Source organism: Pelodiscus sinensis, chromosome 1 (assembly GCF_052426305.1).
Source record: "Pelodiscus sinensis isolate ZL-2025 chromosome 1, ASM5242630v1, whole genome shotgun sequence".
In the NCBI taxonomy this organism is placed as follows: domain Eukaryota; kingdom Metazoa; phylum Chordata; order Testudines; family Trionychidae; genus Pelodiscus; species Pelodiscus sinensis.
In genome coordinates, this window is record NC_143052.1 from 64,519,282 (window position 1) to 64,532,919 (window position 13,638).

Consider the following 13,638-nt stretch of genomic DNA (forward strand, 5'->3'; position numbering starts at 1 on the left):
CCCCGCTGCAGGCAACGGGACGCATGTTCGTCTAGAAAAACTACAAGCGCCAACGTGCGTCGTTATAGAGCGCTTCGCGCGCTCCGGCGCATTGCATGCTGGGATTCGTAGTCTTCGAAGCCTGTGCTGTTTTTCTGCGCTTCTTCCCCTCTGTAACTGCTGCCCTCAACGTCCCGCGCACGCTCTGTGCCACGTACGCTCTGTCATCGTCCGAACAAGCGCGCGATCCCGCCTGAGCCAATCAGCGGCTACAAAACCGCGTCGCTCGCGCGCCTCGCGAGAGCCTCCTTGAACTTTGACCTCGCTCCTAGCGCGAGCGCTGCGGCCGCCTCGGGTTGTGTTCCTTTCCACTCCTCCCGCCTGCGCGAGGCCGCTCCCTCCCCCGGTGTCACCAAGTGGCGATGAGCCTGCCCCCCCCGCGGCGCCCGCACTGAGTCCCCTCCCTCCCTCCTCCGCGCCGCCCCCCGGGGACGCAGCCGCCGCCGCCGCACCTAGCCAGCGCCGTCCCCAGCAGCGGGCGAGGTGGAGCCGGCGAGGCCGAGAAGACGCCCCCCACCGGGACCAGCAACATGGCGAGCGCCTCCTACCACATCTCCAACCTGCTGGAGAAAATGACATCCAGCGACAAGGACTTCAGGTGAGCGCCGGCCCCGCGGAGCATCTGGGCCTTTCCCCGCCCGCCCCGGGCTCCCCACGCAGGCCCTGAGCCCCCCACTCCTTCTGCGCCTGCGAGGCTTCTCCACCGGCGCCTGGCTCCCGTGCCCCGCGTAGCGAGGGGCCTGGCTGTCAGAGCCGGCGGGCGCGGGACAGGAGCAGTGTGCAGTCGGCGCGCCCTCCTCTCGCTTCGGAGTCTGGAAGCCCGGCAGTGGGCGGTGAGTGGCGCTCGGGGCTGGGCGCAGGGAGGAATCCCACCCTGTCTCCGGGCTTGCCCCGAGTTTTCTGGTGCCCAGTGAAAGTTTAGTGTGAGTTGTTCAGCCCTTTCTCAGAGTCCGTGTAAGGGGAAGATGAAGACTGAGCGCAGCGTGCTCGGAGATCCTCATAGGCTTGTAGGGGAGCCACAAAGGGCCCATCTCCGTAGTAGGTGACCTGCGTGTGGTTTCAGTCCAGTTCTTAGGCCTGCAAAGATTGAATGGGCGTAGGGAGGCTCTTTCACTAGGGCAGGGCTAAGTTGACAGAAGAGCTTTGGTGCCTGTTGACCTTGTTGTACCTGTTCTGTGGGCAGAGGGTTTCTTGCTCCTAAGCATCGGTGAAAGTCCATGCTTAAAATTTTTGTGAGGGATGCTTCATGGAAGATTGTGTGATGGAGGAGAAACTGACTTAAGTTAAGGATTTCTCTTGGTAGAACTTATCATTGTTCAGGAGTTTGTTGGAATTCATATTTGTACATCTTTATAGATGAAAGAAGTGCATATAATTTTTGAATATCTGAAAATGAATGACAAATTTCATTTTGACAATGGGATGACCTAAAGTATTTCATTTGATTCATTATAAATATATTGTAGAAAACAAGGTTGAAGTTTTTGTTCCCACACATTTTTTAAAAAGTCTTGAAGTAGCAGTAGAAGATAATTGTGTCAACTGCTGGATGTATTATGTCGAAGTCATTAAAGTACTCCTTTGCTTCTAGTAAATATGTTAGGAAATTGAAGTTAAATCTGTGTTTATAAGAATTTTCTGATAAGGCTGATTCCTGGTGCTCATACATTACCACAATGCTATAATATTATGCTTAGCTTGCAGTCACTAAGAGGAAATGCATACATCCAAATGAAACTATTTCAGACAGTATTAAATTATTTCAGAAAACTTTTGTGTGATAAAGATGGTTAATGAGCTCTGGTTTTCAATTTATGTATAGCATTGTGTATCTGATACAAAGCTGTCATAGCATTTAGAGACAAGCTAAATTAGATTTAACTATTTATACTTATTGGTCAGATTTTTCTGGTGAGTCTTTTGCCTGTTTAGATAGACTGGCCGGGATATTAAGAATAAAGATTGAATCAAAAGAGAGCTACTATGTTTAATATCCTTTACTTTTTAATTGATTCAGAAATCTAATATCATAACAGTACAATCTGACATTGAAAATGGTGTTTACATGTTAAGTCATATTCCTTCATCTTCAGAACTGTTTAAGTTGAGCTTTTCCAAATTTTTCATGCCATTATAATTTTTATATTTTTTATTGGTGTGAAGGATGGGTAACTTCTAAAGATGTAATTAGTGGTATTGTTGGTACTATAATTACTGATTATGATGGGATTTAAAGTTTTCACAAAAAACTGTGAAAACTGACATATTACCCTAGAAAGCACATTTTTTTGATGCAAATGTGTTTAAAGGTTCTTTGACAGTTGGTTTATGAGCACAGACAGTAAAAATATTTGTTCTAAGTATTTTAACACCTTAAAATGTGTGTACATTGAAAAATAATACTGTTGTTTAGCATAGATTAAGTTCTTTGAATTCCCAAATCATAAAAGCTATGGTTAAGAATTGAGGTTTGCAAAGTGACTTAAGTACTAACCATTTTTTATTCATTTTTCTATATTGTGAATCCAGTCAAATATTAGGAATATCTGTATTTGAATTAGGGATGTGAAATACTGGTTAAATGTTAGGGTAAACTAAAGTTTAACTGGTTAATGGACTAATTGGGATCCCAGGCTGAAGACCACTCTAGCCTGGTTAAAGCAGCCCCCAGGGCCACGCTGGGGCTGGCTGCTGGCTGCTGGCTCCCAGCATGCACTGGAGCAGCCCCTGCCTGCTGGGCACCTGGGCTCCCTGTGGACAGAGGTTGCTCTGGTTGAGAACAGCCCTCATCTGTGGCAGGCTCCCTATGAGACTGGAGAGGCTCCCTTCCAGTGGCAGGTGGGGAGCTGCTTCAGTGCCCACCCATTACTGGTTATCCGGAACCAGTAAGCATTACCCATTTAGCATGAGGCTTACTGGTTAAATCTTCACCGCTCTAATATTCATATCGAATAAAATCTTTAAGAATCTGTTTAAATCCACCACTGCTGTAGATTTTTTTATAGTGTTTATACCAGGGATGAACAATAATTCTTGATGGGGGGGCAACGCCAAGAATCTGATAAGTGGTCAAGGGTCACACTCTTCCATGATATTAATGGAGGAGGTGTGTGGTCTTGGATGAAGGTTGGGTGCAGAAGGGAACTTGACGCGAGTGAATGGGATAAAGGAAGAGGTATGGAATCTGGGAGAGAGTTTGGGTGGAGGATGGGGTTGTGACTAGGGATGTTAAAATACATTTATTCAAGCAAATGTGTAACTGCTGAAAATTTCCCTGGAAGCAGGAATGCATGGGGAGCTGGTTTAAAAGCTGGCTCCTTGCAAACACCAGGTCCAACCTGCACCCCTGCACTGCTGCCTCTGGAAGGGGGGGTATGTGTGCAGGAGTGAGGGTGAAGAGGGATTAGATTAGGTGGAATTAGGGGCACAGGAGGGGAACAGAGGCAGGCTCTGGGCGGCTCCCAGCCAACAGCCCAGCATGTCCTTCACCTAGGCTCCCTGCCTTCTGTGCCCCTGTACTCTGCTCAAAGCAGCCAGCTGCAGGGGCCAAGTTGCTGCTCTGAACATACTGAGCATGCAGGGAAAGGGAATGATATATTTTGTGTTAGTCTGTCCTGCAAACAAGCAGCTCCAATTGACTGGAGTAGCTGTAGTGAAGGAGATCTGGGTTGCAGCTGAGAGTCAAAGCTGGTGATGCACTGTTGAAGTACAAGCTGAGTTTGGCTTTAGGAAACTGCTGGGGACAGGTACTAAGAGAGTCTATAGAACACAGGTGGGCAAATTCTGGCCCGCAGGCTGGATCCTGTCTGCAGGATTAGTCCTTGGAAAGCCCTCATCTCTGTTTACCTGCACCTCCGCAGGTATCAGAGGATCACAGCTCTGGTTAGCCGTAAAACGTTGTTCGCAGCCAATGCAAGTGGTGGGAAGTAGCATCCTGGTCCGAGACACATTCCACTGCTTGCATTGACTGCGAACAGTGATTGGTGGCCAACCAGAGCTGCAATCCTCTGATACTTGCACCTCTGTAAACTAGGGGATGTAAAATTTTGATTATTTTGCTAATCAAATAGTTGATGTAATTTGCATCAACTATTCGATTAGTTGATACAGGCACTTCTGTCTTTGAAGTGTAGCAACAGCCCCAGGGCTGTTACACTTCAAAGGCGAAAACACTGTGTGGAGGCCCCATGCCCCCTGTAGCGTTTCAAATCTGCAGCACCACTTAGAGCCCAAGGTCAGAGTGGGAGTCCTCCCGCTGACCCTGGGCTCCACGTGACGCTGCCGCTTTGAAACACCACATGCAGCCTGAGGCCTGCTGGAGACCCTGAGCTGCATGTGGCGTTTCAAAGTGGCAGTGCTGTGTGAAGTCCAGGTTCAGCTGGGGACCAACCCTGGGCGCCACATGCTGTTGCCACTTTGACAATGCTGCGTGCAACCCGGGCTCCCAGCTGCTGCTTTGAAGCATCCTTTTCTCTTCCACCCCTCACTTGCTGCCTCTTTCTGATAGAGGCAGTAAGGGAGGGGAAGCAACTATTCGACTAGTCCAGGCATGTCCAAAGTCCAGCCCACGGGCCAATTGCGGCCCGTGTTCCGGTTTAATACGGCCCCCGCTTCCTCCCCCTCTCCTGGCTCCCCGGTGCTCTTTTGATCTGGCGCGCCTTGCGCGCCGCTTCCGGCCGCGCCGCCGCCGCCGCCCATGGCCTCTGCGGTCCTAGAGCCTGCCCTGTAGGGCACGTCCGCAGCCCCGCTCTCGCGCTCGGCTGCGGGTTCGCCCTGCCCCCGGGCCACCGTGAGGCCGGCGTGCCCTGCGCTCTCCGCCCGCCTCCGACCCCGCGGGCCCTCCGCCTTGGGCTGAGAGTGCGGGGACGGCCCTCATGCATGTTCACTTATTCAAATCTGGCCCTCTTTGAAAAAAGTTTGGACACCCCTGGACTAGTCTTTTGACTGTCCAATAAGCATTTGTTTATCGAATGGTCTACTAGTTCACATCCTTACCTTAAACATAGTGGCAGCAGTCTGCCAGGGACTAACTCTGTGGACTGCCATTTTTTTTATTGCCCACCTCTACTATAGAACCTAGTGTTAAAATAGTACTGAAAGATAGTCACTGCTGATAAGAAAAACAAACCCAAATAGGTAGTAAGAGGACTTAGGGGAAAAATATATAAAGTGAGTGAGAACCTCTGGACAGTTTACTTCACTGGTCAACAACCAGTTGATCGCACTGACAAAGTCAGTGTTCCAAGCCTGAGGTCTTGAACCTCATTTCTACCTACCCTCCTCCCCACCACAGGCAGGAGTGCCAGGGGAGTGTGGTATCTCAGTTGGGGCCACTTCAGTGAGGCTTGGGGTTTTTTGGAGTTGTGTGTTTTTTTTGTTTTTTTTTTTTTTTGGAGGAGATTTTTGGAAGAGTTGTCTCACTTGTGTGGTCCCCAACAGATTTTTCTGTGGGTCAGTGGACCCTGACCCAAAACAGGTTCCCTGCCCCTCCCATAAAGACAATGTTGAAACCTTTTGTGTTGGACATAATATTTTATTTAAAAATGAAGCCTGGCCAACAAGTTCCCAATTGGGGCCAAACCCCCATCTGGCTGCAGCATCATAACATTCTTGCACCCCCTCCCACCTCAACCCTGAGCCCATCACACACCCAACCCCCCTGCCCTGACCCCTCATATACCCCAATCCAAACTCCTGCACCCCCACATCCACAAATTTGTGGCTTGCTCAGCACCCCAATCCTCCACTTGACCCCAGCAGTCTCCAGCCTGTAGTCCCTTCCCCGAGCCAGCATCCCCTTCTTCACCTCCTCCTGCACCCAAATTCCCTCCCAGAGCTTGCACCTCTTACCTTACCCAAATCTCCCATCCCCACCCTAGCATCCACACCTTCTGACTCAACTCAGTGAGCATGACTAAGGGCTGGGGATAGCAAGTGATGGAATGGAGGGGAAAGGATGGGGTCGATCTTGGCTTGTGCTGACAATGAAAAAGTGATCTTCGGTGTAAAAACGTCGAAGATCACTGGTTTACTTGATTGTCTTAAGTCTGGTCTATGTTGGAGAATTAGATTGCCATAGCTATGTTGCGCAGGATTCTGAAAAATCTTGTGCTCTGAGCAGCACAATTAGATTTACCTCGGTCGAGATGCAGTGAGGTCAACAAAAAAATGTTTGTTGACCTAGTTGCTTTGCCTCAGAGAGGTGGTTTAACTGCATGGGTGGAAAAATTTCTTTTATTGATTTAGGAAGTCTCTCCATTGTGGCATTACAGTGCCATAGCTCTGCATAGACATACTTCTGGTCAGCAGTTGCCTTGTTCATGCCCCTACTTCCTTCCTTCCCTTCATTTCCTTTGCTCGATTCCTGCTCTGGCCGCATTCCCATTATAAGTTGGCTCCCGACAGCTGTTTCCTTGGTTCCCATTGACATACTCACTAATTTGCCACATGCAACTTGAGGACACTTTTTCAAGAATACTTTTTAAAATAAAGACTTTTAGTTACACTTCCATTGGTTTTAGGTTTGTAAAAGTTTGCTTTTACAAAATCTGTTTGCAGCAATTCAAAGTACTGTTTTAAATCTTGGTAGATTTCTGTCCGAATCTTGCTTTTAATTCCATTTTGGATAGGAATTCAGACCGTCTTTTACCATAGTGTAGACAGTAGAAGTAAATGAAGTTTGTGACTTCAATTTTTGAGGAGCGATTACAAGATAAATGAAAGATTGTTGTTGTGTTAGCAAGTGTTGTAAGAACATTTTCTTATATCAGTGTTGTATTATAAGACTATAAATTATCAAAACTGGTGCTTTCTATTCCAGAATCTTGGTAGCATTAAATGTTCATGCAGAATTTGATCATGCATGATTCAACCTGATAAGTTTTGAGTTGTAATACGTTGTGAATAATCCATATCTGTTTAGCTATAATGGTTGGGTTTTTCTTTTGGATAGGTTTATGGCTACAAATGACTTGATGACTGAGCTACAGAAGGATTCGATCAAGTTGGATGATGACAGTGAAAGGAAGGTAGTGAAGATGATTCTGAAATTACTGGAAGATAAGAATGGTGAGGTGCAAAACTTGGCTGTCAAATGGTATGTGTCTTTGCGTATATAATTATCTAATCTTTAAACTATATAACTGATTTATTCAATTGCTCAAATTAAGTTGCATATTCTTGTTATATTTAATATTTTTCAAGAGACCCTCATACATGGTTTGTCTTAATCCCAGTCTTCCAAAGCATTTTGATATGTCAGTGATCCAAATTATGATTTGGAGATCACAAAATAGTTTGCATATTGGTGGTTTATGGAGAACTTGCTGGTTCAGTGGGAATAAGGGATGTTAAAATGTGTTTATTTTGGTAATGTGAAATTTTCAGTGGCTACATGTTTACACGGGGGGAGTTTACATGGAAGCCTGAGCATGTGGATAGCCTGCTTTTAAGCGGGCTTTCCATGAGCACTGGCTTCTATTGAGTCACCTGTGCCACCCCGCCACCGCTTGCTGCTGCCTCTGATAGAAACCTCTGATAAAACTCAGTTCCCCATGAGCAGTGACTCCTTCTTCCCTCCCCCCAGCCTCTGATACATGTTGCTGTGCATATTTATGGGAACTTGATTGACTGGAAGTGTGCTATTGTGGAAATGTAAATGAGTCCCAAACCTGGAAAAAATTGTGATTTAGGAATCTGACTCTTGAAATCATACATTTGAAAACTGATGCTTTAGTTTGTGTTAATCAGCGTGGGTGGTGCAGTAGAAGGCAGTCATTTAGGAAAGGAGCAGGAAGGGAAACTACAATGGGTTAAATTGTGTATGGCCTGATGGAAGTAGCTTTTTCTTTGTATCTTACATTTTTTTGTTAACTCTGGTACACCAGCATTAATAGTAACCATGTAAAACGGATCTTGAGCTCATTTTTCCAGTCAGTTATTTGTTGTCTGTTTTGTTAGAAAAGGGAAAAGAGTGCTTGGACACAATTGTGAAAAAATTAACGTTCAAACCAAAAGTGACTGTTTCTAAACTGCTTTTGGGAATGGCCGAACATGTGCTTACTTAAATGAAGGAAATGCTTGTATGCTTAAAAACAGGTGGTGGTGGTTAAATAGAAGGACACAGATATAAAATTTGAGTAGGAGAAAACCTGAGCGATAATTGAAAGGGCACAACAGAGTTCAAGTACGTGTAAACCAAAGGTAACATACAGGAACTAAAAGGGCTCAAATGAAATTCAATTTTTCTTACTCTTCCTAATCCCGGACATAAACACAAAATGTGGTGGACCCTGCTTCAATGATTTGCAAATCTAATGTTTAGTAGTCTGATCTTTAATATTCTTGTTCTAATTTTTCTTAATCAGGATTGAACAAAAAAATGAAGTATTAAAGCACTAAGAGAATGCATGTGTCTTGCATTTTTGCTGTAGTATCACTTGCAGACTGTGAATGCAAGAAAATTTCTGCCCATGTCTTACCCTATATTCACTTCTTTACATATGTAGATAAAATTGTAATACAGTAAACTTCCGATAATCCAGCACCTTTAGGACCCAGGGGGTGCCGGATTATCAGATATGCCGGACTATCAGAAGGGGGGGCTCTGAGGGGTCTGGCCCCAGACCCCCTCATAGTCTCCCCTTCCGATAGTCCGGCTCTGCCCCAGGCGTCCCTGATTCAGCCGCTGCTGGTCAGTTTTAGCAGCGGCTGAATTGGGGACGCCTGCAGCAGAGCAGCTGGAGTGCTGCCGGGTTGGTCCGGTAGCACCGACCCTTGGTGCGGCGAGACCAACCCGGCAGCACCCCAACTGCTCTTGGGGACGCCTAGGGCAGAGCAGCTGGGGTGCTGTCGGATTGGTCCGGCAGCGCCGCTCCTTGGCGCTACTGGACCAGCACAGCAGCTGCTCTGCCCCAGGTGTCCCCAAGTCAGCTGCTGCTGAAACTGATCAGCGGCTGACTCCAGGAAGCCTGAGGCAGAGCTGCTTTGCCCTGGGCTTCCTGGAGTCAGCCGCTGATCAGTTTCAGCAGCAGCTGAAATGGGGACAGCTGGGGTGCTGCCGGGTTGGTTCCGCAGCCCCGAGGGGCAGCGCTATGGGACCTACCCGGCAGCACTCCAGGTGCTCTGCCCCCGGCTTCCCCGATTCAGCCACTGGTCAGTTTTAGCAGCGGCTGAATCCGGGAAGCTGGGGGCAGAGCAGCTCCAATGGTCTGGCTGCCCGGAGCACTTCTGGGTTCCTGATGGTGCTGGACCATCAGATGCCGGACCATCGGAGTTTTACTTTATTAAGGTAACTAGTTCTGATCCGTGTTTTGTTCTCTGCTGCCCTGCATACATGCATTCTCTCACCTTTCAAAGCTCTGGGAAGTATTTGACAAGTGAGTGAGCTGCTACCTTTGGGGGTCAAAGAAAGAACAAATAATTGGAAAGCTCCTGTTCTGCCCTTCATTAGGAACACAGCAGTAGGCAGACTGCTGCTGAAGTGGGAGGGGAACAGACAGTATGCTGCTTTGACACTTCTCAGCATAGAGAGCTCACAAGATCTATCCATGATACTGCTCCCAGCAGCTGAGAGTGCTGTGGGAGAACTGAGAGGGAATCCCAAGAAATGCGTATATCAGCTTTACCTTCTCACAATGCTGCACTCTGGGATGCATACCCACAGTGCACTTCTCACACTGTTGATGATTGTGTCCCCAATGTGGACGTGATCCATTGACTAAGAGAGCAAATGTGAACACCCTCTGGCAATATTTGCTTTGTGGGCTTTTGGGTCTTGACATAAATTTTGGCAACAAAACTTGGTAATGTAGACAGAACCTGAATTTATTCTTTAAACATGTTCATAAGTGAAATGGAAATAAGAGTGATGTAGCCAGCTGTAACTTCCAGTGGTATCAGCAGTCTATTTCAGATAATGTAATTTTACAAATATCTTTGGAGCTAAGCAAATGGTTTTAGCAAGCTGGAGAATTTAAGGGAATCATTGTACTGATCAAACGTGGCACATTATTACTGGTGTGAGTCGGACACTACTTGCATAATATCTCTGAGTATTGGCAGTCATTGCACAGTTTGGCTACGTCTACACTGGCCCCTTTTCCGAAAGGGGCATGCTAATTTTAAACTTCAGAATAGGGAAATCCGCGGGGGATTTAAATCGAAGTAGGAATAAGAGATCCTCCGGAATAGGGCTTTATTCCGGAGGATCGGGCCAGTCTAGACGCTTTTTTCCGGCTTATCTACAAGCCGGAAAAAAGCGGCGGACATCTTTATTTAAATCCCTCGCGGATTTCCCTATTCTGAAGTTTAAAATTAGCATGCCCCTTTCGGAAAAGGAGCCAGTGTAGACATAGCCTTTGGGTATAGTTATCAACCTGTCCTTTTTAAGAGCTTTAGCTTATAGAGTTGGCACAATGATTGTACCTGTATTTTACTTCATTTAATTAAATCTGTGAAATGGATTGTAACATTTTGTAGACCAAAGTGTTATAGAACAATATTCAATTTATCATAAAGAGGAAGAGAAATACTAAATAAAAGGTTATCAAGCAGTCACAAATTATTATACTCTGCTTCCAGATGGAGTCAGGAAAGAAGTTATAAGCTCCTGTGAGGTCACTTTGCTTTAAATGGGGTTCTGTGGCATGTACTGCTTGGGAGTTTTTTTGTCTCACCAGATCAAGGCCCTTTTTTTTTTTTTTTTTTTTTTTGGAGGCTAGACTCAATTTGTTTTTTAATCTTTTGTTTTGGTTACTTGTCTATTCAGTCCTTTGTTTACTAGGTTGGTTAGTTTTATGTATTTCATAGTGAAGTTTCTTTTTTTATTCTTCTGCCTTTCAGAGCTGTTGAGGTGCAGCACTACAGTGGTATCTTGTTTGTTGGACTTTTCCCACCAAAATTGGTCCTTCAGGTTGTAGTACCTCCGTAGTCCATTGGCCAACATCCAAAGGGCATTTTATGCATAGCATTCATTGTGTTGGTGCTGTAATAAGTGCAGTGGCACTAGGAAGGAATGGCATGCTTTTCCCAAAATTGTACTTTCACATGTGATGGTTGCCATTTTCTCAAAATTGCTTGTTGCAGGGGCAGAGTTTTGTGGAGCCCTGGGCCAGAGCAAGTGGGACCTCCCACTTCTGCCAGAAGGCCTTCTCTACTCCTGGTGCTCCTGCTGGGGAGTGGGTTGCGGCCTGGGGGTGTTCCCCTCTCTTCCTGGTCTGGGCAAGCCCCTGTGTCCTGACACAGCTCCCCAATAGCACTTAATTTGCCACTGACATGTTACACTGCTTGTGGAAAGGATATGTGACCATATTGTCTGTCATGATTATTTGCATTACAGTAGTGCCTAAAGGATAAGAACCATTTGTGTTGATGCTTCTTGTGAAGCTGTCCTTCATGCTTTGCTGGTGCATTGTGCTGAAAAGAATGTGCTGCTGTGGCTTAATTCACCGATTCATATACCTTGTAGGCCCTGCAGGATCTCTGTAGGCCCTGCAGGAACAACTTGCTGGGTTGCTATCAGGTGGTCCTTTTCAAAGGTATGTCCATTGTAATGGTGGTGTTCCTCCAAATCCTTATTCCTCTGTAGCTTTGATCCTGTGCTCATGGTGAAGTTCTTAAGATAGCCTTTGTCTGTTGAGACTGACTTGTATTGTGTCTCTGAGTGGAGAAAGGTGCTTTCCTTTCCAAATAGACCCATGTTCTTATGTGGACACAGTAAATGTGAATAATAATTACACTGCTAGCCCTGCATGGATACAAAATTGGTATCTGCACAAACATATGTGCTAGGGATGTAAGAGTGTAGCCGTTTAATAGCTACACTCTTATCGATTACCCAGATGGTTACACACAGGTTCTGGGCTGGCTCCTGCGGAGCCAACAGCTGCCCCGATACAGAATAGGGATGTTAAATTTGGATTAATTAGCTTATTGAGTAGTTGATGGAAATTCCATTGACTACTTGATTAGTCAGTAAGGGGTGAGGCGGAGCATTCGCTATCCTAGTTGAGTCCCCACTCACCCCATGTTCCTGCTGTGCTGTCTCTGCCTTTGAAATGTAGCAATAGCCCCTGTGGGGCTCTTGCTACATTTCAGAAGCACAGCAGTTGGACTGGTGGAGAGGGGATTACTCCAGTACCCTGCTCATGCCATTTCTCTTTGATCCTTTGCCTTCCCTGCCACCTTCCCTCTTTCCTCCCCCCCCCCCCCCGTGGAGACGATGCTGGGGGAACTGGCTTTTAAGCTGGCTTCCCCCCAGCACCAGCTCCTGTTCCCCTCCCCCCGATGCCTCCGATACAGAAGCAGCAAGCGGCAAGGAAGTGACTAGTTGAATAGTGACTCAACTATCCGATAAGCCTATGCTTATTGGGTAGTTGACTAGTGGCTTATACCCCTGTTGGAGAGCTATCCACTATATCCTTTGGGGATGCAATAGTGGCAAAAAATATGCTACAGCTCCTCATAGAATATAGGTAGAAAGTTGGGAGTATTATCAGAAATTCTTTCCTTCATGTACTTCTGCTGGAGACTTTTGCTTTCCCTGGGACTGGATATGGGAGTGCCATCTTCTTCACTTTCTCTGACAGTGTTGGGGGTTGGTTGCAGGAGAGGGTGAAGCCACTGGGTGGTGCTTACCTTAGGAGGCTTCCAAGAAGCAGTGACATATTTCATCAGCTTGTAGGCAGAGGCATGGTTAGGTACTCTGAACGCTGTCTTGTAGGTGTCTGCTTTTCAGTGACTCTTCTCCAGATGGAACTAGGGATAGTAGCGAGCATAAGCTCATAGGGTAGTCAACTGGAGTATCAGCTGTTCAATTTCCTCCTAGCATCAGCTCTGTGGTGCTGCCTCCGCCTCTATTAGAGTCAGTGGGTGAGGGATAGGGGACTTTGCTGTGAAGCAGCCTCTGCCCGCAGCAGGCTGAGTCTCGCGGTGGGCAGAGACAGCTCCAGCAGTAGCCCTCGTCTGCAGGGGTCCCAGCGGGGAGCTGGGCCCCTCCGTCCCTGCAGACAGCAGTTGCTGCTGCCAAGCAGCCCCTGTTTGCAGCAGCCTGGGCTAGCTGTGTAAAGGGGCTGCTCTGGTAGCAGCCCCTGCCCACAGCCAGCCTTGGCTGCCGCGACCAGGGGCTGGTGCTGAAGCAGCCTCTATTCACAGCAGCCTGGGCTGGCCGCCGCAAACAGGCAGCTGGACTCAGCACAAGCCCGGACTGAGCAGTCCCAGCTTGCTCTGGTCCAGGACGCTGTGCCTCTGTACTTTAAATGTAGTAAGAGCCTGGTGACTCTTACTACATTTAAACTGCAGAGCTGCAGCGTGGGTGGCTCCCAGAGCCAGCACAAGTCTGGATTGCTCAGTTCTAGCCTGAGCCAGTTTCTGGAGCTACCACTGCTGCGGCTGTGCAGAACAGTCCTTATTGACTAATTTATAGTCGATACAAATTGTATCAACTACACGATTAGTCAGATAATCGCAATTTAACATCCTTAGGTGTGACTACAGTTCTCCAAAAATCAAGCAGGTCCACATGGAAACAGGTTAGATGTGCTTTCTGTAACAGGAATGTGTCCCTGGATGTGTGAGCTCAGCATTATTTAGCATCTAAAG

General features: G+C 47.0%; 1 protein-coding gene across 1 annotated transcript in view; it reads left to right on the plus strand.

Moving 5' to 3' along the window:
* Nucleotides 1-285: 285 nt before the first annotated feature.
* The window catches only part of CAND1 (cullin associated and neddylation dissociated 1), a 57,747-nt gene continuing 44,394 nt past the window's right edge, over nucleotides 286-13,638 (plus strand). Inside the window, exons 1-2 of the mRNA XM_075931364.2 lie at nucleotides 286-637; nucleotides 6,992-7,135. Of these exons, the coding sequence (XP_075787479.1) occupies nucleotides 570-637; nucleotides 6,992-7,135 (212 nt within the window). The 5' untranslated portion in view covers nucleotides 286-569. The remainder of the gene's footprint in view (nucleotides 638-6,991; nucleotides 7,136-13,638) is intronic.